At 44.4% G+C, this 27,002-nt stretch overlaps 1 protein-coding gene across 2 annotated transcripts in view; it reads left to right on the top strand.

The window, feature by feature from the left end:
• ORC4 (origin recognition complex subunit 4) overlaps positions 1-26,047 on the top strand; it is a 359,395-nt gene extending 333,348 nt beyond the window's left edge. For both annotated transcript variants that reach the window (XM_085645614.1, XM_085645615.1), the window contains one exon: positions 25,786-26,047. In XM_085645614.1, the coding sequence (XP_085501740.1) occupies positions 25,786-25,968 (183 nt within the window). In that variant the 3' untranslated portion in view covers positions 25,969-26,047. The remainder of the gene's footprint in view (positions 1-25,785) is intronic.
• The last annotated feature ends 955 nt before the right edge of the window (positions 26,048-27,002 follow it).

The following is a 27,002-nucleotide window of genomic DNA, read 5'->3' on the forward strand; positions in this document are numbered from 1 at the left end:
GATGCACCGCCCCGTCCCACAACGCAGTTGGGCCGACAATTGCCAGCTCCCATCAACCAGCACTACCGCTTGCATCGTGACCGGTCAGCACTGCAACAAGCCCCGTCCGCTTCGCACTGCAGCCCTGGTCTCTCCGATGCCGCTGGACAACCATCACCGAGCCACTGCCTGCACCGCACGCCGCACTGCTATGCTTCATATCGCAACCGCGACGGTGGCCGCGACCGGCCTGGATCAGTGCAATCGGCCGCAACCTAAGGTAATGTTTACGAGTATGCTGAAACTGATGTCAGTCCACACCGATGCGGTTGGCCAAAACTGTTGGATTCTGTTGTTTTTAGCACCATGGTAACCCCGAACGGAGATACCGGCTTAAAGGAATTGCATTTTAAAGTCATTCTTGCAAAGTGCATATTTTTGATTACTGTATGTTGGTCTTTTATTGTTTTTGTCTTGTTTGCACAGATAAATTCGTTTTTTTTAAAAAACTGGTATGGTGTCATTTTGTAGTGTTTTCGCTGTATTACTAGGTGTTATGTGCAAATGCTTTACACATTGCCTCTGAGATAAGCCTGACTGCTCGTGCCAAGTTACCAAGGGGGTGAGCAGGAGTTAATTTAGAAATGTATCCCCCTTACCCTGATAAGGAAGAAGGGTCCCTACTTGGACAGGGTAATAACCTCCCCACTAGAGACCCCCATTTCTAACTGTGAGAATACGGGAATATGAGGTGTTTTCAATTCCTTCATCTTGGCAATTCCAAGACAGGATGTCTGTTGCACTGTTTTGTTCAGGAAAATTATTTGATGTGGTATGAGGCATGCTCTGAACAAAGCCTCAGTTCCTATTCAAGCAAGCCGCCTTGCTGCGGAAATAGGCCTATTGGCCTCTTGCAGCCTAGACCTATTGACACGCCTGGGGGGGTGGGAAGGGCGGTGAGGGTGGGGGGTTATTTTGAGATGGCATTTTGCAATTGTTTTGCATACTCAATGAGCAGATTGTATAATGGACCTGTCAAGATGACATAGACACGCTAGTTTTCCTCACCTGCGTTTCAAATAACCTGATTGTATCTTTGTCTACTAACTGGGGTGCGTCCCCGGACTCCCCTCTGGTTATATGCAAAATTGGTTTAAAAAAAGCTGTTTGCTCTAGATCTGCAAGCAAATTGTGCTCCGTTTCAATGTCTCAGTCGTCAGAGAAAGTACTAGCGGTGATGATATCGTTTAAGGAAATTTTAAACACATATGGTATTTGTAAAAGTTCAATAGGACCATACACATCATATGATACCCTGTCCCACACTATTCTTTCCGGAACTGGAACTGCTGTAATGTCCACCAGTTCACGGTGCGATGATGCATGTGGTTTTAAAACCAAGTTCACAAGTTGTACTGCAGAGCGTTCTGGGAGATGGTGTCCATTTAGAAGTAGGAAAAAGACAGTTACCAAACCAATCCCAAAGGACCAGGAAAAGTAATTCAATTGTAATCCTGAGATGTAACCAAGGAGTAACTAAGTATGTCTTTTTCAGCCAAAGATAGAGAGCATGCACTTGTAGCTTGAAAGGGAGAGTTTGTGGTATCTCCGGTTCACTTGAATCCGATGGGAAGTCGTCATAATGCACAAAGTAGCCAGAGGCCGTTCGGTCTAATTTTGGCAGCTCAGCAGGTGTTGTAGAACTGGGAGATAACTTGATCAGTGGCATATCCACATCGAAGTCGTAAAGTTTCGGAATTGCGATTTCTGTTTCTGTACTCATTGACTGGATAGTTGTAGTTATTTCAACAGGAAGAACTAATACTTAATTGTTGTTTGTTTCTCTTTGAAGAGGGGAATCTTCTGTAGTTATCAAAGCTTCCATCTGGACTTCCTGAGCGATAGCAAGAGGAGTACGACTGCTACCCAGGAGCCCACTCAGCCTACTGTCGGGAATCGGCCACATAGTGTGGTTTGATCAGCTAATTGAGACAAACCTTTTATCTTGACGGCCGGCAAGAGGCAGAAGTAGTACAGTTCTGGTACCCTCGATAGCTAGGACAGGTAGAGGCCCAAATTCTTTTTTGTCCGCAATTTTTTTCCTGACCACATCCCCAATCTTCGAGACCCAGCCAGTTCTTGCCGGTACAACCTTCATTTCTCTAGTGGCGGTGCGTTTTACTTGGAAGTTGCTTTGTGCACCCTTGTAATTCATTGAGTTCCTATAAAACAGCCAAACGTTCATTGATATCAAATGGTGTTTCTGCCACCACTGTGCTAACATTGAGGTCTGGTACCCACATTCTCACACCAAACAGATTTTCATATGGAGTGTGTTAGACTTGGCATCTTTTGGCGTGTGTCCCCTGAGTTTTTGCTTTCTGACCTCCCAGTTTTGACTCTGTTTTTGTTGGTGTAATGATTCTGCGCACTTTTCTCACTGCTGATCAGTGGTTAAGTGCATGTGCTCCTGTGGTAAAATGTGTTATGGATTGGTGTTTCCATGATTGGCCTATGTGATTTATATGTCAGCCCCTAGTAAAGTGCACTGCGAGTGCCAGGGCCCATAAATCAAATTCTGTTGGTGGGCTACAGCACTGGATTGTGCCACCCACGCAAACAGCCCGTAAAGTGTAACTCTGGCCTGCCATTGCAGAGCCTGTGTGCAGCCTGGGGCTGCCATGTCGACTTGGCAAGTGCACACACTTGCCAGTCCCTAAACCTTCCCTTTTCTACATGTTAGTCACCCCTAAGGTAGGCCCAAGGTACCCCTGTGAGCAGGGTGCATTGTATGTGAAAGGTAGGACATGATCTAAACAGCAACAATATCCATGGGTCTACAAAATAGTAAGGTTTATCGAGATATACAGCACAAAATGTCCAATGACCAGAACAGTTGTCCGGGCATACATAATAGTAGGACGCATTCCCATCACTCACAAAGCCGTGGACATACATAGTCCTGTAGGCAGGAACATGTCGACCTTTAGACACAGACAGTTATTCTGATAAAACTGTCACTACACCATTTTTAACCTGACCCTCTAGGGATACTAAATAAAACTTTTCTCCCGCAGGGGCCATTTTATAAATTTCACTTTCACTTGTTCACACACTGTGCCGATCACTCCCTTAATAGACTCCTTCACATCTAGGGGATCAGATTACTCCTATGAAAACATTTGTGTGCTCCCCCTCATAGTTGAGGGGTTGTAGCCCTTGGCGTCACTAGAGTGGCGCTAGGAGGAGACCCAGATGATGAAGCATGTCACTTTGGTGAGTGATGGGAATCCATCCTACTATTAGGTATGCCCAGACAACTGTTCTGGTCATTGGACATTTTGTGCTGTATATCTCGGTAAACCTTACTATTTTGTAGACCCATGGATATTGTTGTTGTTGTTTAGATTATTTCTGGGGGAATATATCCATGCTCCTTCTCTAAAAGTTCCCTTAGACCCTTTTCGTGTGTGTGTGTGTGTGTGTGTGTGTGTGTGTGTGTGTGTGTGTGTGTGTGTGTGTGTGTGTGTGTGTACATAATGACATGCCCTGGTGTGTGTACACACATAATGACATGCCCTGGTGTGTGTACACACATAATGACATGCCCTTGTGTGTGTACACATAATGACATGCCCTGGTGTGTGTACACATAATGACATGCCCTGGTGTGTGTGGCATGTCCTGATAGTGAATTACAGCCTACTTCGTTTTTCACTATTGCAAGGCTACCTGTACCCATAGGCCAGAATGAGCAGTTTGATTATAACATCCTATAATCCTAACTGACCCAGGGAACATGGTAGAAATTCGAGTTTAGTATGTCTGAACTCAGAATGGTAAAATACATCTTTTAGTGAAGATGGTTTTAACATTCTGTGTTTGATAATGCCACTTTTAGAAAGTAGGTATTTTCTTATCTAACCATCCAGCCTGGTTCTGCTAGCTTGTGTATTGTCTGCCTGGTTTGTGAGTGACAGGGGCTGGGGGGGGGGAGACTCCAGGAGACAGGATGAGTCAGCACAGGGCTGAATAGACCTATCTGCATGTAGATGGGTGGGAGGAGTAGCACCTGGGTCTGAATAGGGCTGTGCCTGCCTTCCACCATGCTGGCTCCACCTCCTGTGGTGCATCTGAGGACGCTGGCCCACACTGACAAAGGAAGAAGGTGCACACTGGCAGAATGCACCCAGAACTGGTTTGAACTAGGTACAGAGCCCTCTGCCTTCAGAGGACAAAGGATTTGCTAGTATAAATATTGGGACCCAGACCCCAAGATTTCAAAACACTTTTGGATCAAGAAGACTGCCAAGAAGAAAAGCTGGAGAAGCTGTGGGGAGGAATTACCACTTTGCTGTGTGCTTTGCTGTGTTGGCCTGCAGTGGCTGCTTCTGTCTTGGGCAGTGAAAGGACTGGACTGAACTTTCTACAATCTACTTTTGTGAGTTTCTCCAAGGGCTGGAGGTAGAGCTTGCCCCATGTTCAAGAAGTCTCAGGAACAGCAAAGACATCAAGCTCGACGCCGTCTACGACGCCGTGTCCTGAAGGCACTGCAGAGGGCAACGCCACACCGCAACCCTGGTCTCACCGATGACGCCTGTTGATGCCGACACCGAGCCGCTGCTCGCAGCGCGACTTGTGAGCACCGCACTCTGCACGCCGCACTTCACGACACCACCTTGGTATACCCGACGACGACGCTCCTCGCCGGAATCGACGCCGCTGCTTGCACCGTATTTCGAGGGCATCGCTCGTAAAGTTATACGACGCACCGCCCTCATCCCGCACCGCACCCTTGGCCTACCGACACAGGTGCCATAGACTCCAGTTCCTCAGCTGACGACAGTGCTCCAACCACGACGACGACGCTGCTTGCACCATGACCTGCCAGCACCGTGACGAGCACTGCCTTCATCTCACACCGCGACCCTGGTCTCACCAACGACACCATCTGACACCGCCACCGAGCCGCTGCTCGCACCGCAACCTTAGGGCACTGCAGGCCGCACTGCAGCACTTTTCACCGCAGCACCCGACGCCGGCCGACACCAGCGCTCCTGACTTCAACAAAGAGGAGTTCGATCTGCAACGCCTGTGACTTCAAGGGCCCCGACGACTCCTGCACCGACCTCCGGAACCGACGCCATGTGTTCGGAAGCTCAACGAGAGGTTACCGACACCCTGCATTTCTGAAAGGTACTGTTTGTGGGTCTTCCCGACGCCGTAGCCGGCCCGCGACGCCGCGGTCAGCCAGAACTGTTTGGATTTGTTTGCTCATGACGCCGTGATAGCCCAGGACGGACCTATCGACATCATGGAACTGTTTTACAAGGTTATTTTGACAACTGAAGATTTTTAAGTACTATATTGGGGATTTTTATCGTTTTGGTCTTGTCTTAAGTATGAAAAAATATTGGATATTTTTCTAAACTGGTGTGGTGTTCTTTTGTGGTGCTTACACTGTATTACTGTTGGTTATGTGGAAATGCTTTACACACTGCCTCTAAAATAAGCCTAACTGCTCGTGCCAAGCTACCAAGGGGGTGAGCAGGGGGTTGTCTTAGGAGTGGAACTCCCTTACCCTGACTAATAAGAAGGGTCCCTACTTGGACAAAGGTGCAAGCCCTTTCCAACTAGAGACCCCCGTTTCTAACAGAGTACGACCACCCAGGGATTTTCTTGGTATGTTATTGAGTGCCCTCTGGACCCCATATAGGTGATTGACCCAACTGTAACCCGAGCCTAATACCCTTGCTGTTAAGGACTGCTTTGTCACAGTTTTTCCTTTCAACTATCATATTTCCCATGGGATGATAGGGGGAGGATTACTGCAAGGCCACACCCAAACTTACCATGGCTTCTTTGTAAGCCTGAGAGCTGAACGCCGGACCCTGGTCAGACAGTAGTGTGTCAATTGCGTATGTCCCCATGAAGACTCGCAGATCCTTTATAACAGTTTGAGCGTCAGCCGAGCGCTGTGGCCAAACCCACAGGAATCTGAAGCATGAATCCACTGCCACCAAGATGTACTTGTAAGCCCCAACTGAGTATAAGGGGCCACAGTGGTCCAAATAAACAACTGCTAGAGGTTTGTCTAAGATCAGTAGAGGTGTCTATGGTGGTCGTGCTATGGTTGACCCTTTCATCTGCTGGCAGATGTCACATTTGAGGACAAAGTCCTTGGTCTGTTTAGTTAGACCTGGCCACCAATAGCGCTGCTTTAGTAGCAAGACTGTAGCGGTAACCCCTGTGTTTGCTGATCCCAGACTCTCATGTGAGGCTAGTGTTAATCCCAATATGCGATCAGTGTTTTGGTATTACACTATCCCCCCACTCCTGGAAACTGCACGAAAGGAATATTTTGTGCATCTAATTTGTAGAAGTACTTGAGTGGTAAGCCTTTCGGCAGGTGTGTGTCATAGGGCGAGTTATTGCAGCAATGGCAGCAGTGCGAATTGTTGCCTTAGCAGCTTCATCAGCCATGGAATTCCCTGCAACATGAATGCCAACACTTTGACTCAATGTGTGGATAACGTGAGCCCGCGGCAAACATTCTTTCAGCTTTGCATCCTGTTCCCAAAGAAGCTTGGGCTTGATTGTGCAACCCTTGGAATCTCGAAGTCCATTCTGGCCCCATCAGTGAAGGTATTCATTATAGAGCTGGACACAGTGGGGCCGATTCACAGAACTAACTCAAAATCCTAAACTTACTACTTTTGGTATTCACAGAAGGCATTTAGTAGTAGTAAAGTAAGGATTTTGTCTTAAGACAGACTTAAGACAAAATCCTGACTTAAGTCTGTCGTAAGTTTGTCTTAAGACAAAATCCTAGTAGTAAAGTTAGGATTTTGTCTTAAGTTAGTTCTGTGAATCGGGCCCAGTAACACGAATCACCCACAGTGAGCCTGGGGAATCGGTTATCTGTACTTTGTAGTGCCACAATTAGGGCTTTGAGTTCTGCCAGCTGTGCTGGACAGTCCTCTAGGGACTGCGTGTTTGTTTTTTTAGGACGGAACCTTCCGTCATGCATGCGCCCCTTTACGATTGCACATGCTGCGCAATATTGGTGTCTTGTTCCTTCTGCAGGTGAGCAGATCCATCAGTATAGATGATATAGTCATATAAATCCGGAGGCATTATTTCATTCAGTGGAGGATATTCTTGTTTGTACTGCAGGAATGCTTATGCCTGTAATGTAGAATCAAATCTGTAGTCTACATGTGTTGCAGTGAGAGAGTTAGCCCATTGCATCCATTATGTATGTAAAAATTTTGCATTAGGAATGCTAGCTTTTGTAGCGGCCTCTAAGGTTGGTACAGGGGTTACGTTTTCCCTGCGCTAATGCTCACTATAGCAGTCTGTTCTGCTGCGAGAATGTTTCAGTAGGTGCAAAACACATTTCAGCGTTTGTGTACAAATGTGATTTGTATGCAATAGGCACTGTATCCCCCTCATTGAAAGGTGGTATAGGTGTACCTAGTTGGTCCAGTGACTACGCCGATCATCAGGTTTGTTGTGTTTACACGCGTGTGTAAATGTTTGGAAGCTATCATGTCCGCTTGTACGGAACGTAGAATATTTGTATGTTCCTGTTTTTAATGGTTGACTGAAAAATTAGGTCTAATTAAGTTGTAGAACGGTTTTACTTTTTGTCCGCAATCCAAAATATACATTCTGCCAACATTTTTAAATCCTAAAATGGATTGTAGTCTTTTCAGGTTCGTTGGAGGTTGGAGAAATAAGCATTTTTCAAAAGAATGTACCGCCAGGCTTTTGCCTTCACTTGACAACTCGTATCCCAGAAACAGAACATTGAGATGGGCAATTTTAGATTTTTTTTTTTTTTTAAACTAAATTTGTAGCCCAAGTGAGCAAACCCTAGAATTTGCCACGCTGTCCAGCATCGTCACTGCCCATTTCCCGTTCAGAAGATGGGTCCTTAATAGCCTGGGCATGTCTTATTTTAATCCCAGCTACCTTCTTCTTTTTGAATTGAGGTTTAGGATTCTTTTGTTTGTCCTCTTTTTTTTAAGGATGTAGTCTGAAGTGTAATGTGTTTCCCTTTTAGTCTTCACACCCTCTTCCAATCTGTGATCTGACCGCCCACCTCTCTACGATCGTGTAGCGGATGAATCTTGAAAGAATCTAGAGGAACGTGTATCAGTATCCTGATGCCTCTCAGGCTTTTTAATATTTTCAGGGTTTCTTAAATCATACTTTTTTATGTCAGTGGTTTCCTGTTGAGGAGACCCACCCCGTGATCCTGTCTTGTTTTGATAATTCTTTTTGTTTATTGTCCCATTTCTTCTTGGAAGAATCGGGTGCTTGCTTGCAGTTATCGTTTTCAGAATTACTCTTCACCTGCGGTTTGCAAGGTCTGGCTCCAAATTAGCTCTACCTAACATAGCATAGGTATCTGTGAAAATTTTATGGAATTTCCACTCCTGCTGGGCAGCAGTGAACTCCCTCAGGCGTTGGCATATAGCTAATGCAGCTGCCTCTCCTTTTATGTTACTCAACATAATGGTGGATACTGGGGCAAAATTGCCCATCAGTTTCCTCCCTAAATTGAGGGCAGGTGCTGCCCTGCACTCATTCATTAGCTGTTTCAATATATCGGGTAGGACTGCCAGTGAAGTGGTACCATGAGTTCTGGTATAAACAGCAGCGAAGGCTGTACCCCAAGTGGCACAATCTTCCACCGGGGGAGCCATCCCCATGGGCAAGCAAATTATTCAAATTCAGTGTTTTGCCTTTGGGCCAATATGGGGGAAAACTGCTACAAGCTGGCTTGTTTTCTGTGCTATCCACAACAGAATTTGCCTCTGACTGGTGGGAATCTTTCCCATTACGACATTAAGGGTTTTCGGGTTGATACCCGCGGTAGCTAATTGTAGTTGTGTAGCCAGAGCAGTACACACAGAATTAATTGCGACTGTTCTCATTATGAACTGTGTAAGATTTCAGTAAAATTTGTACTAGATCTTCGTATAGTGTTGTTAATTCTGCTGCATCTAAATTAGTAATATTAGGATGCAATGTATAAGCAGCTAAGACCAGTCATGCCGCTACTCCTTTACTGAGCAGACCCACTTTCATGTTTTCTATAGTGTTTGGGACAGCTCCTTTAAACCAATTTGTGTTCTTGGTGAGTTAATGGAATTTCTATTTCCACATATGGAAAGTATTTCTCTGTTTCATCTTAAATGTAAGTGTGAAACAATTTTGTGCGAGCATCCGCCGCCGGGATTGTAACCCAAGAGTAGAGTGCCTTTGTTCTGAATGCCTTGTGTGCCTCTACCACGAAGGTAAAAATAACAGTTGATGGACAGAATGCAGAACTGTCATACATTCACCCCAGTACAGAGATCTGGGCCTAAATCCATCGTTTTTTTGCTCACCATTCCATTCCAGTTTGAGCCCAGCCATATGCAAATCAGTCTTGACCCTGTGCCTCATGCGGACAGTCTAGCCCGAACTGCCAAGCCAGGTCCTTCCTGGACTGGAAACAAGCATTGTAGGACTGGTTTCACCCCTCTTCAGCCAGGATAGCTTGATTCCAGTGGCATGGAGGGCACAGGACCCACGTCTGGGCATACCCGTCCCACTCGGGGTGACAAATGCAAAAACAACAGTTGATGGACAGAATGCAGAACAATGTCATACATTCACCCCAGTACAGAGATCTGGGCCTAAATCCATCGTTTTTTTGCTCACCATGCCATTCCAGTTTGAACCCAGCCATATGTAAATCAGTCTTGACCCTGTGCCTCATGGGGACAGTCCAGCCCGAACTGCCAAGCCAGGTCCTCCCTGGACTGGAAACAAGCATCCTAGGACCGGTTTCGGGGTTTCACCCCTCTTCAGTCAGGATAGCTTGAGTCCATCCATCAATTGTGTGACTTTTGCTTTCTCGCCCTAAGTGCGCCAGACCTGGGTCCTGGGCTCACTGTGCCACTGGAATCAAGCTATCCTGGCTGAAGAGGGGTAAAATCCTGAAACCGGTCCCCCGAAACCGGTCCTAGGATGCTTGTTTCCGGTCCAGGCAGGACCTGGCTTGGCAGTTCGGGCTGGACTGTTCCTATGAGGCACAGGGTCAAGACTGATTAGCATATGGCCAGGTCTAAACTGAGGTGGCATGGTGAGCAAAAGAATGATGGATTTAACCGAGATCTCTTGACTCGGGGTGAATGTTTTGATTTGTTCTGCATTCTGTCCATCAGTTGTGTCTTTTGCTTTCTCGCCCTAAGTGCGCCAGGTATGCCCAGACGTGGGTCCTGGGCTCACTGTGCCACTGGAATCAAGCTATCCTGGCTGAAGAGGGGTGAAACCCCGAAACCGGTCCTAGGATGCTTGTTTCCGGTCCAGGGAGGACCTGGCTTGGCAGTTCGGGCTGGACTGTTCCCATGAGGCACAGCGTCAAGACTGATTTGCATATTGCCAGGTCTAAACTGGGGTGGCATGGTGAGCAAAAGAATGATGGATTTAACCCAGATCTCTTGACTGGGGGTGAATGTTTTGATTTGTTCTGCTTTCCGTCCATCAATTGTGTGTCTTTTGCTTTCTCAACCATGAAGGTAACGCCTTCACACGTTGCCGTGTGACCATAATGTATGGAGAGAGGATATGCGCAATGTGGGAAAATGTTCATCCTACAAGCTTGAATAACCTACAGTCAATACATAGGGTATACCTACTCTGCTGAGTGGATTTCCCTTTCCCACCACAGGCGTCTCCGGTTTGGAGGTGAGTAGGGGTCTCAGAGAAAAGCACAACTGATCTACTCAGACTATTGAATAAGAACCCAACCAATGTTGGTGGCGCCATGTTGTGTAGTTCCCACTAAACTGTAGGATCTGCACGTTTGTTGAACAACAAACTTTGGGTGAGGTGCACAGACTGATTCCAGGCCTCCCTGTAGTATATGTTGGCCTAGAGACCAGCTAGATCACAGTGCCACCATATGCCCCCCTAACCTTAACAGGGAGCGAACACGTTCTGGCAACCTCTGAACATGACAACCCTGACACTTTCGGAATCGTAGTAACAGATCTGAACCTTTCACTTGGTCACTCGTGCTTACTTGTGCTCAGAGAAATATACAAAGAATACACAGTGGGACGTTTTCAATATATTTATGAAACCAACGTTATTCTTGTATAGAAAACATGTGCTGCGATAATCGGTAGACAGAAGCAGGTGAAAGTGATTACAAGCACCAAAAGAGTAAATATTAGATACAGTTCTACCATGGTGCTAAATCAGTGTAAATATTCAGGCATATGATATAAGGCAGTAACCTGGCGTACTCCTACTATGCATGTACCTAGAGTATGTGTAGGTGTGATGCCAGGAAACCCCCCAATGGACAATCCAACCCAATTACCTGTTGGGAGAAAATGTAGGACCCTGTCTTGGTCACAAACTGGACACCATTCACAGAGAGATGTCAGACCGCTGCGTGGTGAAGTCTCAGCCTGCAGGGACCTTCGGTGTCAGTTGAAATGCCTCCTCTGCTAATCTTTTGGAATGCTCATTATTTATAATAGAAAGCATCCTTGTGATGTACGTATAGATTAGCAATGTTATGGATATGTAGCTAGCCCTGTTGCCCCGTGGATGAAGATACAACATAATTTGTACATTGTGCGTAAAAAGGTCTTGTACATGGTGTTGTAGGCATCGTGATAATGTTATGCAAACAAGGGCTGGTTCAGAGAAACTAATCCAACATTGTCGCGCATGTGAATATGTGCAAAAGGTCACAGCAGAAATATTATTGTGCAAAATTAGGTCAATGTAAGAAAATGTGCTTCATTACTTGGGCCTAACTCGGGCACATAACACTTGGACCTCTCACAGTATTCCAGCTATAGGAATTATATAACCTAGAGTGAATATTTGTCTTTCTCTAGCGTGTTTGGAGATCTTTAGGGCCTATTCCTGTAAAATTATGCACCACATTCCCAAACATCTCACTCTGCTTTTATCACTGTCCTGATTCCCCTGATCTTTCTTATTTTGGGTGCAAGTTAAAGGCACTTCTGTATACATTGGATTTTCCCTGAACTGCGTAAGCATCTCCAGGGTGAATTTCAAAAATTCTACATGTCCGTGGTTAGTACAACACTGAGGACAAAGTAAGGTACCATTATTTGTGCTCTTCTCAAAGAGGAATCTGTTTTCCTGACCTCTCTTTACCTTCAAGTTTAAGTGTACCTCTTTGCCTCTTAAAATCTCCACTTTCATATGCCTTGAAGCAGAGTAGATCTGTTTGTTCTGGAAAAATGTTCATGGATATTATTTCAACCTAGAAAAGTACCTCTGCTGCAAAAAAGGCTCATGAAATTCTTTATCTTTTCTTATCAGTCATGTAGATCTTACAGTCCACTTCCATTACCCTCCAACCACTGGATCTATGCCTATGGAGATTTATTCCCATATTCACCTCACATAGATCCACACACATCTCCGTACCCTTCTTTACTTCCATTCCAATACCCTATTTATTCTTCCAGTTGACTGCTGAGTGAGCCTCTGATCAACCTCTTCCAACCAGAGTGTTGGGACAGGAATGTCTCATACTTGATCTGAGTGAACCCACAGGTTACTTTCTGTCCAGTTTTGGCATTTTTGTTTTAGTCTCTGCACACTTGACAATGGTGTGTGCTTTGAGAGCTAAAATGCATACTATAAAGCGATGTTACCCATCGGGGGATTCAGTGGTCTGGAGACGCACATCGAAAGTGTCTTCCGTATAGAGTGGGACTACTATCCTTTGACCAGATTGTAAAGTACTGACAATGGTGGCTTTGTGAATTGTTCATAGCAGGATAGGTTTTTTTCCTGTTACCTATGGAGGTGAGTGGGCTGCTGGCTGGTCTGGAAGAAATAAAATATGAAAACACGGTGCAACAGCAGATAACAGTAGACACTGTCACACAGCTATACGTAGCGAAAGAGCAATGCAGGCCAGAAACTGGTGCTGATGACAAAGAGTTGAAGAGTTTACTTGAAAACAGAGTGCATGACCTGTAAGGTCACAGTTAAAGGAAAACCCATGTTTGACAAGCTTGAAGGAGTTTATGGCCTTAGCCCACAAGCACACCTGCACATATTCTGTGTTTTCAATAGATTGAAACCTGAGTAGACAATTGGAGCAGGAGATTGAATTGGCCAAGAACATGTGGAATCTGATAAGAGGTCTTAGAAGCACAATGATAGAGTACACACACACACACATAAATATGCATTCAAACCAAATACACATATATTCAAAAGTAGAATACTTAGTTTGTTAAGCATTGTTAGAACTGCAATAAAGGATATGTAGAGAATTAGGTTAAAGTCTAGGGTCACAGGTGACCATGTTTTTTCCATAACTAATGTTTACCAATGTGTAACTGCCTAGTAATTCATTGTTTGAACTTTTGTAACTAGTATTATCTTATTAAGACATCTAGCTGCACATTCCTTACCTTTGAACTTCTAGGCGGCAGGCTGGATCTGGAAGATTTTAGATAGCAGTACCTCTGCGTGCTGATCGGTGGCGTCGGTTGACCTGCGTGATGTTGAGGCGTTTGGCTCTTCGTGACGCGCATGCCGTCTATATAGGCGCCAACCCAGCGCGCTGACAGTTCTTTTCTTTCCGCGCCAGCCAGTGCAGATCCGTCAGAGAGCTAACCCCTGTCACTTTCTGACAGACTTTTTTAAAAAACTTTTTGTTGAGTCCTTTTGGTGTGTAGGTATGCCCAAAAAGACATCTGGGTTCAAGCCGTGCAGCGCCTGTCTCCTCGTCATGTCGGTCACGGGCCCCCATTTGGTGTGTCTCTGGTGCCTCGAGCGCGACCACGACACAGTCGTGCTCCAGTTGCTGGGCCATGGCATCAAAGGTTTTGAGAGAGCGGTCCCTAAAGCTAATCGTGGCCCAGCGTCACGAAGGTCACCTCCTCGATCTCGGTCCAGAGGAAGGTCTGAGCACCGCTCCAGGGGATTTAAGTCTTCTTCCTCAAAGTCCTCGTGATCAAGTAAGAGGCACCATAAAAAACACAAGAAGTCAAAGCATGCTTCGACTTCGCCCGTCCATCGTGCCTGGGTCAGCTCCTTTTTACACTCCCATTCCAGGGCCAGGAGCGACCACCGCCCAATTAAAAGAATTTTATGACGCCATGTGCTCCATATTTGGGCGGCCTTACACTGCCGGTGCGACTTTGAGCCCCACAGGCTCAGTAGAAGAAGGCCCTGTGGGTTCTGCACCTCCGGCTTTGGCCCCAGCACCACAGCCTCCTCTTAGATCCATCGTTGGATTGAGATTGGCACTGGTCCTACCTCTGCGATCTTCCCCAGCATCGCCAGTGCCCACTGGCGTCGTCTACCCTATCGTCATTCCAGACGACACAGAACCGGTCAAACGTCCACCAGCGCAGAGACCGGAGCCATACGGCTCCAAGCCGTTCATCGTGCCCAATTCTGAATGGTTAGGAATGGATGATGATGATTGGGAGGGGCAGCAGGACAATCGATATATCAGAATTATGAGACAGTTGCCTCAAGCCAAAATCTATGTTCCTTACCTGTTAACACAAGATAATAATTTGAAAAATCACACCAAAGGTTGAAAACTATTTATATTTAAATAGTAAGGACATTTAAACATTGTATGCATTGAGGCATGATAAAAATTATAATCACGTGTGCAGATAAATTGGGGAATTTTGCCACTGTAAACTATGAGGATTGCTTTCAAGAAGCTCCCAGACAGCTGGAAGTCAGAACACTCTGTAAGCGGGTAAATAAAACTGCTTATAATAAAGTGAGAGTGCGTTTCAGAACTCTCTGAATGTAATGGAGAGCGAAGGGATAACAATCAGATGATGAATTTAAAAACATGGACGTTTAGTGCGCAAAATTGCCTGTCATGCATTTTCTTCTAAAAATAATTAAGGAAGCGAAAATTCCACCAAAACAACTGACTTACTGTTTGCGCCTCTTCTGAGGTCTAAAATACTTTCAGGATTAAGGCAGCACTTAGTTGTGCCGGGTAGTTGAACTGTCAGGCAAAAAAAAGATAGACGCCAACTCCTGTCTCTGACCATGAAAAGCTGGCTCTAAGTCCTATTTAACAATGAAAAAAAGTTCCCCACTTAGTATGCATGTCCAACAATGCTTGCAACATAATTCCTACAAAATGTTTAAAAATTCATACCTTCAAAAAAATACAAACCTCATATTCTGCAGTCCGCAATTCGAAGAACACAGCTATGTTGCAATGTCAGTTTCATCACTATTGTTTCCAAACTGTTTCACCAACCTGTAACAAATAGGTGGGAAGAGCACCAATAGCACATACAATAATTCCTATTCCATAGTTTATCGAACTATTTCTAAGGAAAAACATCCAAGCATACATATAAAGACCGCCTATCACGTTTGTACACTCGTAACACGTAATTATGCTCCAAATTGTTCATTTTTAGGCCATTTCATGTTAACATCACATTGCCCATTGAACAAATGAAGAGATCTTTCATATCCTCAACTCCATATTTCTCAGTTTTTCTTTCCAAGAGTACAACCAACACGTTTCTTGGTACTAACACCGCTTATGCGGTGCTCGAGTATGCAATTCCCCCTTAACTCCTTTCACAACAATGTAGTTAGTGTTTTTGGCATGCTTCTTGAAAATGACTTTAAATAGGTTTGAGCACATCCATAGTTCTTCAAGGGATCTTTCTTAGATCAACTGCCTAAATAAAGCAATCCATAATCTACCGATCCACACTCTGATATTGACTTCATTAAATTGCATTGGCCAAAAAAGCTCAAATCAAGATCCGTGGCACATCTCCAAAACGCCTGCTCAATTTGAAGGATTTTTCCCAGTTCAATAATCCACTTTATGCCTTCCATCACATCAGGTACTTAGTACAAACCTTACCTAGAGTTAACTGCCCTCTCGTACAATGCTCCTCAGTGAACAGCTTCTGACACTTCATGATTTCCAAAGGTGCTCAAACAGACATTCCAGAAAACGGAAGAACGGTCTTCAATATAGTTTTGTGGAGTTATCCACGCATCATATTTGAAACGACTAAATCCTACATACTGGTTGACATATTTCTGTAAATTAATGGCCTCAATTAGAAAATCAGGGGCTTATTTACAAGAGCCCTGCACTGCTGGACCATCACTTTTTTGATGCTCCGGTGACGCAGGCCTCTCAATCATATCTATGAGGCAAGGCAAAGCCACCCTTCATGGCTTTGCATGGCCTCATAGATATGGAGTAAGGCAAGGTAGAGCAAAGCGCTGCTTTGCCTTGCTCTGCATCATGGAGGCTTTCTATGGGTGTTCTCACACAACACCCATGGATTTTGATGCTGCTCCAAATATCCAAGTTTACGTAAACCTGGGGCAACGGCAAAACCTTACACCTCCCAGACCAGGCATAAAGTTGGGAAATGTTTTCATTTCTCCTTATTTTTTCCTCTTTTCATGTGTGCTGCATTCAGCAGCACACATACAATGAGGAAAACGCCTCTTGTGACTGGAAACAAGCATCCTAGGACCGGTTTCGGGGTTTCACCCCACTTCAGCAAGGATGGCTTGATTCCAGTGGCACAGTGAGCCCAGGACCCACGTCGGGGCATACCTTAGGGCGAGAAAGCAAATGACACACAATTGATGGACGGAATGCAGAACAAATCAAAACATTCACCCCCAGTCAAGAGATCTGGGTTTGCATATGGCTGGGTCCAAACTAGAATGGAATGGTGAGCAAAAAAACGATGGATTTAGGCCCAGATCTCTGTACTGGGGGTGAATATATGACATTGTTCTGCATTCTGTCCATCAATTGTTGTTTTTGCATTTGTCACCCCGAGTGGGACAGGTATGCCCAGACGGGGGTCCCGTGCTCTCCATTCCACTGGAGTCAAGCTATTCTGGCTGATGAGGGCTGAAAGGCCGAAACCGGTCGTAGAATGCTTGCTTCCAGTCCAGGAAGGGGCTGGACTGTTCCTATTGGGCGTAGGGTCAAGACTGATTTGCATATGGCTGGGTCCACACTGGAATGGCATGGTGAGCAAAACAAACGATGGATTTAGGCCCAGATCTCTGTACTGGGGTGAATGTATGACATTGTTCTGCATTCTGTCCATCAATTGTTGTTTTTGAAGAGATCATTAATACGGCACATTCCTGCTCTACCCTTTTGATGCAGGGCAGCGCAGCAAAGTGACTTGCAGCGCTGCACTGTACCAAAAACTCTAAAAAGCCCTTAGTTTGTAATAATTTAAAAGCGAATATACTAGCCATGTCAAAAAAAAAAATCAATGCAAAAAAATAGATTCCTTATAAGTTTCTTTTAGCTTTACTTTGCTGCCTGGAATCAAACCCTGTACGTGTGGCATGATGTCACCATAACGATTCCCACGTACATCGTGTCTTCACCTTTCCATCTCATGATTTTCATGCCAAAAAAACTCCCCACTCTATTCGTCAACAGGAGAAGATTCATAAACCCATTCCAATTTAAAGAACAAGCCACAGTCCTCCATTATTTGTAACATTAACAGGGCATTCCTCATGTCAGTACTTCACATCCAAAACTCCAATATTCACCTGAACATACAGCTGGATTTCGGTACATAAGCCTCCTACACTAGTACACCTATTACAATAAATCGGTGGGCTCAGACATCAAGCACTGTTTGTTTTAATTGAACAGCAAGCCTATTCATTCTGTGAAAACCACTGTAGGCCAGATGGATCTCTTGTAGCTTTCTTTTAGTGCCCAGATCTAAGCCTGAGCTCTTTACAGACTGCAGTGCAAAGTAACAATCAACCTTCTCAGGACCTCTTTCTGGCAGTGCTCCAAATCTAAGTTCAGAACGAAATCTGCATATTTAGCTAGATTTCTTGGCACAAACCACTTTTTTTTAAGTTGCTGGACTTAAACGGTAAGCGTGGTTCATTATAGTTCCACTGCAGGGGTCATGTCAAATATAATTGAAAACAAGTAGATAAAGCTTCTAACTTGATGAGTTACCAGAACTATCTATATGTACCTCTTCTCTTCACCTTTCTGTCTCGTGATTATCAAGCCTGATAAACTCCTCAATACATGTATAAACACATTCCATGGTCTGTCAACAGTGCACTGCTCAAGGTGAGGATTTTCATGGTTATCGCTCAGTCTCTGCAGTACGGAACTATCTTATATTGTGTGCCCTGCCAGCATATTCAGATAGTTGCGCGAAGAAAGAAATCCTGGTGTACCTGATTTCCTTAAAGCCTAGCCTCTGGGTGTGCTCCGTGCGTTCTCGATGCTTAGCCATCCTGAATTCGGACAAATCCTCGAAGATCTTCAGTTTGGCCACCTTGTAGCTGTTCAGAGGATTTTTTTCTTGCCTCTTACTTAATGCTAAATGCTACTGTTTTTCTGTACTGTGATGGAATCAAACAATTATTGTTATCAGGACTCTTCCCAGATTAGCCCTTATAGGAGTCTTGTCCAGTGTCACTTTGATGCAAATTTCATCCTTGAAAATTGTGTTAACAATATCTTTCACCAATTAGGTGACCTCTTTGGTATTCTCATTTTCTGGCTCTGGTTACCCAGGATGTGCAGATTAAAGCGTGATTAAGTGTTACTCCAGCTTCTCTGCCTGGTCTGCTTTTCCATCATGTACTGCACCTTGTGTCGCCAGATCATCAGCGACTGTCTGTTACAGCACTGAAAGTGGAGAGCACGGAATGCGAGCAGTGTTGCAGTGGGCACTCATGAAAGCAAAGAAATGGACCCCCGGATCCCTCGGGTTAGTAGTAAACCGCTAGTTGAGGATCACTGGCCCTGACACCCCCGGGCACTGGTGCCTCTGCACCTTTCTATACTGTTGATAGCGCTGTGCACCTACTACGCCCATTTCCACTTTATGTTCCAGATGTGCTGCTCTGTTTTCAAAGGCCTTCACAAAACCAGTGTGTTCTGCACTCTTGGCCTCTGTTTCAGTTGTTAGGCCACTGGCTTACCTTTTTGTTGTGACTGTTTTTATTTATTTTGTTTATTTAACAAGTTTTATATAGCGCGAACAAGACCCATTGGGGTATCAGAGTGCTTTACAATTAAACGAAAAAGAGAAATGACCTATATTACAAACAGGGTGGTCAGAAATGTCAGGGGAGAGAAGCTCAATGATGGCATACATAATCATAAACAGTATAAGCAAAAAATAGGTCAGAGCACAAAGCATGTTACAAAGTCATAAAAGGGGGGGGGCCTCAATCAAATGCAATAAAAATAAAGGTAAAAACAGAGAGGGGACGAGTCTTTGAGCGCGTATGAGGCAAGGGTATTCTAGGGCAAGAATTTGTTCAAAGCGCTTTAACATCCTTTTTGAAATTAACAGTTGGGGGTTTCGTCCTAATTTCCGGCAGAAGGGAATTCCAGATTCTCGGGGCAATACCTGAGAAAGCTCGGTCATAAGTTTTTGTTTTTCACAATTTCTGAGGTTTCAGCAGAAGGGTGCTAGCCCCTCTGGAGGATCTCGAGCCAATTTAGGAATTTCAGCTCCGGTGTAATATGGTGGTATCTTTTTGAGCCAGTTATGAGTCTAGCAGCCAAATTAAGAGAGGCCCCAAGTGGAGCAATCTTCGATCTCTGGAGTCCACAAAGGGTTGCTGTTCTAAATTACTTGTTGCCATTCCTCTTCCCTAGCTGTGTCTTCCCTACTGCTCAGCCAGGATGAGTGTTGGAATGCGTGATGATGTCACGGAATGCTTGAGTGCTTGCTTATGTCTGGAGTGTCAGTTGGTGGATGCAGGCTGAGCAACAGGGAGGCTGCTCCTGGTGGGGCTATACTTCCATCTACCTATCTTCTTCTACTTAACTTACCCTTGGAAACCAGCCTGAATAAACGTATCCTGTTTTATACATCTGACCAATGGAATTTTATTTACAACAGTTGCACTTCCATAATCCAACTTGGAGATCACCAGAAATTGCACCACGGATTTGAAGTCATTGGGGCGGGGGGAGAAAAGATTTTATTTCCCTTAGGGTGCTCATTTGAAAGTTAGCTCCCATGGTGAGGGCAGTAATGTGTTTCTGCATGTTCAGGCTCTTGTTGAGCATTATGCCCAAAGAACCCGTGGAGCCAATGATGTGTGGTAAGCAGTTAAGAGCTATTAGCTGATCCATCCATTCACTGATGACAGATGAATGATTAGGTGGAGCGATTAAAAGATTTCCATTTTCAGAGCATTGAGTTTGAGATGATTTAGAGTCAAGCAGTTTTGGGCTTTCAGTAGGGTGGTGTTGAGGGAAATTATATCATCAGGGGAGGAGACTTTCAGGTACAGTTGGGTATAATCAGCATACATGTGATAATGGACATTGGATAGTTTCAAGAATTCAGTAAAAGGCTCCACGAACAAGTTGAAGAGAGTTTGAGAGAGTGTGGACACTTGAGGAACCCCAAGGTTGACTGAGGAAGGGTTAGAGAGAGATTGATTGACCTTAAATCTTTGAGTTCTATTGTTTAGAAAAGATGCAAACCAGTTTAGGACAGGTCATGAAAGCCCCATCCTATGCACCAGTAGGTCCCGGAGGATCAGAAAGCAGGAATTGTTCTGATCCAGCATTTTGAGCGCATCATCAACAATGTAGGTGATAGCGGATTCGGTACTATGACCATGACAGAAGCCAGATTGGAATTGGTCCAGAGGTTGGAAGCGTTCTATGTGATTACAAAGCTGAACGTGGACCCATTCCTGAATGAGCCTGGCCAATGTCGAATGTTGGAGATTGGGTGGAAGTTGTTTAAGTCCGTTTTATCCGCCGACGAGTTTAAGAATTGGGGTAAGCTGTCCTGCCTTAATCTGTGATAGAGCTTTGAATCCGTGAGGCATGGACTATCTCCTTGAAGAAATTCGATGGTAGAGGGTCACTGAAGTGGTTGGAAGGTTTCAGTGCTGAGAGCATTTTGAGAATGGTGTTCTCATCCAAGGTACTGAAAACGCTCCAAGATGCTCTGTTCTTGGGGTTAGAACCTGGAATGAGTGACGGTGCCAAAGATTGGGGTGGTGTGAACTGATAAGAGGAAAGATTGGCATGAGCTCCAAAGCAGTCTGCAGATCAAACTCCATCTTAGTTGTTTTTCTGATGAAGAAGGTGGAGAAATCTTCACAATTCGGCAATTGGCGTGATCCGATCGGGAAGAGGTTGAGTATGCTAGTCAATTGAGATTTAACAGTCTCAAACAGTTTTTTGGGTTCGTTTTCAGCTAGGTTCAGTTGATGTGTGAAAAAGTTAGCCTTGGAGATTCTTATGCGTTTGTTATAGATGTTCCTTAGTGATCTCAGATGTTTGAGATGGTCGTGGGACGGCGAGGATCTCTACAATCTTTCCGCTAGTCTAAGGGTTGTACCAGGCTTTGGAGACTTTGGAAGGTATTCTATTTAACTGTAAAGGGGCGATCGTGTCTAGAACGATTGTCATGGACCCATTGTAGTGTTCAAGGCATCAAGGTTAATGTTTTGCTGTGTTCTTTGCCAATGTTTTCTTTTTTTTTTTTTGGTTGAGTTTTACTCGTGCCAACAGATTCTGAGATGAGGAAGGTGATGCAGTGGTGGTCTGACCAGGGATGATAGAATCCAGCAGAACGGATTTCGGATTCCCAATTATTATGTTAGGGTAGATAATTTGACGTGCGTGGCACTGTCACATATCTGGGTTAGATCGAAGTCACTAAGAAAAGATTTGCGACTATCTACGGAAAGGTCATGTCATTCCAGTGGAGGTTAAAATCTCCAAGGAAGATCTGAGTGCCTTGATGATCTGCGTTGGTTGAGATAATGTCCATAATCTGTTTGATGAAGGAAAGGTTGTCTCTAGGGGGATGATAGAACAAGTGGATTTTGCAGACTTCGATGCATAGGTATTCACACGCAGGGAGAGCAACAGAATGAACTTGTTTAACTACAATATTGGTACGGTAGATGCAGGCAATACCTCCTCCTTGCCCACAGGATCTGTCTAACCTAATAATGTCATAGCTAGGCGGGACAAGAAGGTCAAGGATAGGAGCAGAGGAGATATTTGATCAGATTTCGGTCTGCATTAAGAGATCAGGCTCCTGGTCGATAATGAGGGCAACGATATCTGCTGCGTGTTTTACAGCAGATCTGCAATTGAGAAGGATGCATTTAAGCTTCGAGTTGGTGTTGGCAGGAGACTTGTGAGAGGTGTAGACTAGTGTGAGGTTGTTTTTATTTATGGCTCTAGGGTTAGCCATGGGTTCTCTGTGCGGGTCGGCTTGAATTGTCTCGGTATGACAGTGATAGTGTATTGTCAGCAAATGTTGGGTCGTAGAAGCGAGAGCATATCCTTGTCAGTCAGAGGATGAATTAATCTAATGGGACGAGTAGGGTCATTGGAGAGGGGTGAGGGGGTTTCGGATTTAGAGAGAGCATTGGGAGCGGATGGCGAGATGGAGGCCTAGAGCAGTGGTATGTGGGAAAGGCATGGTTATGGATGTTTGTGTCGAAAGAATGGCTTAGACGGGTGAGGGTTTTGGGCATGTTGGTTGAATAAACAATGTTGTGATAGCAAAGGGGTGATTGTGAGACTATTGGAGGTGTGTAACTCAGAGCTGGCTCCACTGGGAGGGCAGTGGGCGTGAGGACTGGTTTGGCACATGATGGGGAGCTGTTCGGACTCAGTAGGTTGCGATGATGAGTTAGTATTGAGTTTGAAGATATCATTGTGTGTGGGATGGAGAGGAAAGGGTCAACAAAGCCATATTTGTTGGCAATCGATGTAGCGTGAGGGGTCATGGGATTAGCCGAGGGTGTAGGATGCTTTAGGGATGGGGTAGATTTTGTGTTATTCACCGAGTATTTGATGGTGTGGTAAAATATTCAAACAATTCAAGATTGTGAACAGAGGATTCGATAAATTTGTTCCATTATTGTAAAGTGAGATAGTAGCTTCGAACTTCTAATTAGGTGAGTGGGCGACAGTGACTCTTAAACCATGGAGAGATTTTTTGGATGTGGTTATTGTGAGTGAAGAGTATAGAGTGTTCCTCCATTGGGCATGTCTTTTAGTATAAAAAAGATCACAGATTAAAGCACCTTTTTGTGCAGAAGAAAGGATCAGAGATTAGGGTTTTATGGGTGGGATTTAAGAAGTCTAGGTTTAAAGTTTTTAGATGCGTTCTTCGACATGTTGGGAGGATATGATTTGATAAGCATTGAGAGCTGAAGGCTCCAAGTGAGTAGATATGTCTCTAGATAAATTGGTGAACATGAAGAAGCTGGAGGAAGGAGGAAATGAAAGTGTCACTGCTAAGTTACTTGTGTGTGAAATGTCCTAGGAGAGGTGTTAAATAAAGGAGGAGCATAAGTAGAAGGTCCAGGTGGCGTCCGAAAGGTAACAGTAGAATGGGTATGAGGAGACTGTAGCGGATCTAGGAGGATAGGATGAGAAAGCACCAGACTAACCAGGAGCCAGACTAAGCAAGGAGAGGACGGTTCAGATGTCTTCTGTAATGCCTTCTAGGTTTCTTGCATTAGTCTGCTTTGCTCTATGAAATACTGACACTGCATGTACTCCCTTCATGCTAAGGCTTTTTTGTTTGTCAAATTATCTTTTGTTTACCACTCAAGCAAGCAGTGATGACCGCCAATTGAGGAGATTCTAAAGGGGCAATGCCCCATGGGAGAAACAAACACATGATTGAGAAGTTTGGTCACGAATAATAAGCAGCAAATGAGTTACATGGAAAGTCAACCAATGCTCAGTTTGCTCCTCAGTAACCTTTGTTTTAGGTATCTGGGCCTTCAAAATTTCACAGTTGAGCAATGTTTTTATAAGCAGATCCCACTTCGGTTTCTACCAATTTCCATCAGACACCTTCTCATATCTTGGGTGTCGAGTTGAGAAAACTGGAACAGGCTCAGGAGCTCAGAAGTGCGACAACTGCCTTGAAGTGTTCTCCACCACCTCTTCCCACGCCCCCTTCTGCGTCTCCTCTTGTGCTGCCTTGCAAGTATTTGTACACGTTCCAGCTCTGTGCACAAATATTATTGCTCCTAATTTCTGCTCTGCTTATTTCTCTCGTGTTCAATCTGGGTTTCAGGCTACTTAGGGCTGGGAATTCTGTGGTGTAAGCCCACTTCTGTTTTTTGTGCTGTTCTCTTCCTGCACAATTGGATGGCTTCCATGGGAATGTAGTGCAGTTTCTTGGTGGATCCATAACCTTCTCAGTTAGCCTCCCTGCTTTGCATCCTTGGCTGGTTCTTGGTGCATCCATACCAGTCTCAGTTAGCCTCCTTGCTTTGCATCCTTGGCTGGCTTTTATTGGATCCATACCCATCTCAGTTAGCCTCTCTGCTTTGCCTCCTTGGCTCATAGGCAGAGGACTGTGCTGACTATGAGTTGCTTCTCCTGGTGCACCTGGCTTGTGGGCCAGTGACCCTCTGCATATTTCTTCATTCCTACTGCCGTAGAGGCTCTTGCAGCTCTGCTGTGCACCAATCCCAGCCCCACAGGCAAATGTCAGGCATGATAAACCCTTTGTATCATCAGACCAGCTTCTGGCATTTGGTCGAGTAATACCTGCCAGAGCACTCCTCTTTGCTTAAGTGCAGGGTACATGCATGCACTTTTCCTTTGAGGTCCATATTTCATCTTTGAGCACAGGCTTCAGGGTTTGGATGAAGGACACCTTTCCAACTTCTGTCATCCGCTATGAAGAAGCTGATTGTTTAAATATGTTTGTTTCTAATGTCCTGCATCGAATCACGAGTTAATATTGTTATCATTTTCCACTTCTTTGAAAATTTACTTTTTATTTGATGCTCATGATAATTCTGCTACAATGCTTAATAATTGTATTCCCATGGTCGCATAATCATCTACTTACACATGCAATAAGTTTTTAATGCTGCTTTATGTTTGGTCTAGCGGAGCAGTTGTTCATCCGATTGTTAGTGCTCGCGTTTGCATGCTTGGTGTTGGTTTGTCCGTTGCTTCGGTTCATTTGCATGTTCTTTTGTCACAGGTATGCTATAGTGGTTGTATATTCTCATGCAAATTGCATCTCCCTGTAAAATAACTCCTTAATCGCTCCAACGTTACTTTTTAATCATGAATTTCCACTATGTTCAATGCGGATGCTCATTTCAAAGTGTTTTGCTTGTAAAAAATAAAAACTGCTGCATGTCAAACAAGCATTGGCACATCCAATAAACTGCTTTCGTAACCCTGCAATTTCGTTTGCAGACATATTAAGCAACAGGCATTAAAAGTGTACCAAGATTTTTTTTTTTTTTAACATTAAAATCAAGCAGGAATAAAAGCAGTGATTGGTCCTCAAACCCTGGCTTTGAAGTGAACTATTTTTAAACTTTTGTGCATCTGTGCAGAAGCAAAATGCCATCACTCACAGTGAAGAGAGGCAGTGGTTGAAATGGGCTGTCACGTTGTCCCAGGCTGTATGCAGTGGTAGGCAGAACACAATGTGAATGACATTGGAACAGACCAGTGGATAAAGAAGGAAGACTGAAAGCCGCTGGATGTTTACACGATTTAAAAAACAAACTGAGAATGGTCATAGAGCTAAGGCTGTTTCTAGAATAGACTTCAACAGAACAGTTCAATCTGATATAAATTTCATTTGACAAAAGCTAGGGTACAGTAATATGAAAACATTGCTTGCCAGTCAGAAAACATATTTCATTTTTGCTAAACATCTGTTAATTGTATAAAACTCAAATAATTTTTTTATTTTTTTCCTGCAGGCATTTGAGCACTTACACCAGCTCGAATTAATAAAACCAATGGAAGGTCTGTCTGTGCGTACACAAAAAGAATACCGACTGATGAAACTACTTTTGGATAATTCTCAAATTATGGAAGCTTTACAGAAATACCCAAATTGTCCTACTGATGTTAGGCAATGGGCAACATCCTCAATAAGTTAAAAATGTATGATAATAAAAATAGAAAATAAAAATTAAGAGTTTCACATAAAATGTCTTTACATTAAAGTTTTTTTTTCTATCTTTTCTCGTTGGCTGCATTTTTGACTATTTTTGTGTATATCACGCATTCTCCTATTTTTAGTGTAGACGAAGCAGTGGTTTCAAACCAGTACCTTATCCGGATGGCATACACTTGTACTACTTTTCATAATTCGTAGAAATTACAGTTTTCCCCTAAAGCATTAGTTTTTCTTCATGGGATTTTTATTGAATACTGAATAGTCCCACCTATTTGCAGGATCCCAAAGCACTTTTACAAGAGCAAGTATGTTTAAAGGAAAAAAAAAGTTGTGTTTTGCATCTGTGGGCAAGCAGGAGCTACTGAGCCCAACCATGAGGATTCAGGCCTGTTGCTTCAGATGTCCCAAGACATGACCTTCTATGGTTCCTGAGCAACTGGTTCTAGTACCCCTTTAGCACTTGACTCTCAGTGGTAGCGCGGTCTGAGCAGTCTAAGGTGTTTTGGGGGGCCGTGGGTAGGTAGACCCTGGGAATGAATGCAGTCACACATCTCAACATACGTTGAATAGCAGCAATAAATCAATGCCCAGTCTGATACTTGCTTTTATAAAAAAAAAATAGTATTTATATACCAGTATAAAGTAAAATACATATGGCATTCACAAACAATACACACAGTCCCCTGAGGTCAGGGCTCTAGTCTTTCAATAGGCGGTTTCCTAGGTCCCACTGCCATCTCATGCTAGTGGTTATTCCCCATTCACTATAGGCAGCATTCAGGTTAAGCCCCACTAGTAGGCCAAGTCTCAGGAGTCCCACTCTGACTCCAATTAAAGTCAAGAGTATTCCATTGCTGGAGTGCTATATGACAGGCAAGCTCTCCTCAGGGCCTTCAAGCCCGTCGTGCACTCTTGCCCGCACCAGCAGGACCTGCATGACTAAAGTCTCTGACAGAACCCCCCCTCCACGAGCACGGATCCTATAGCAGCTGTCTCCAGTAAGTGTCACACACT

Source organism: Triturus cristatus, chromosome 3_1 (genome assembly GCF_964204655.1).
Source record: "Triturus cristatus chromosome 3_1, aTriCri1.1, whole genome shotgun sequence".
Classification (NCBI taxonomy): domain Eukaryota; kingdom Metazoa; phylum Chordata; class Amphibia; order Caudata; family Salamandridae; genus Triturus; species Triturus cristatus.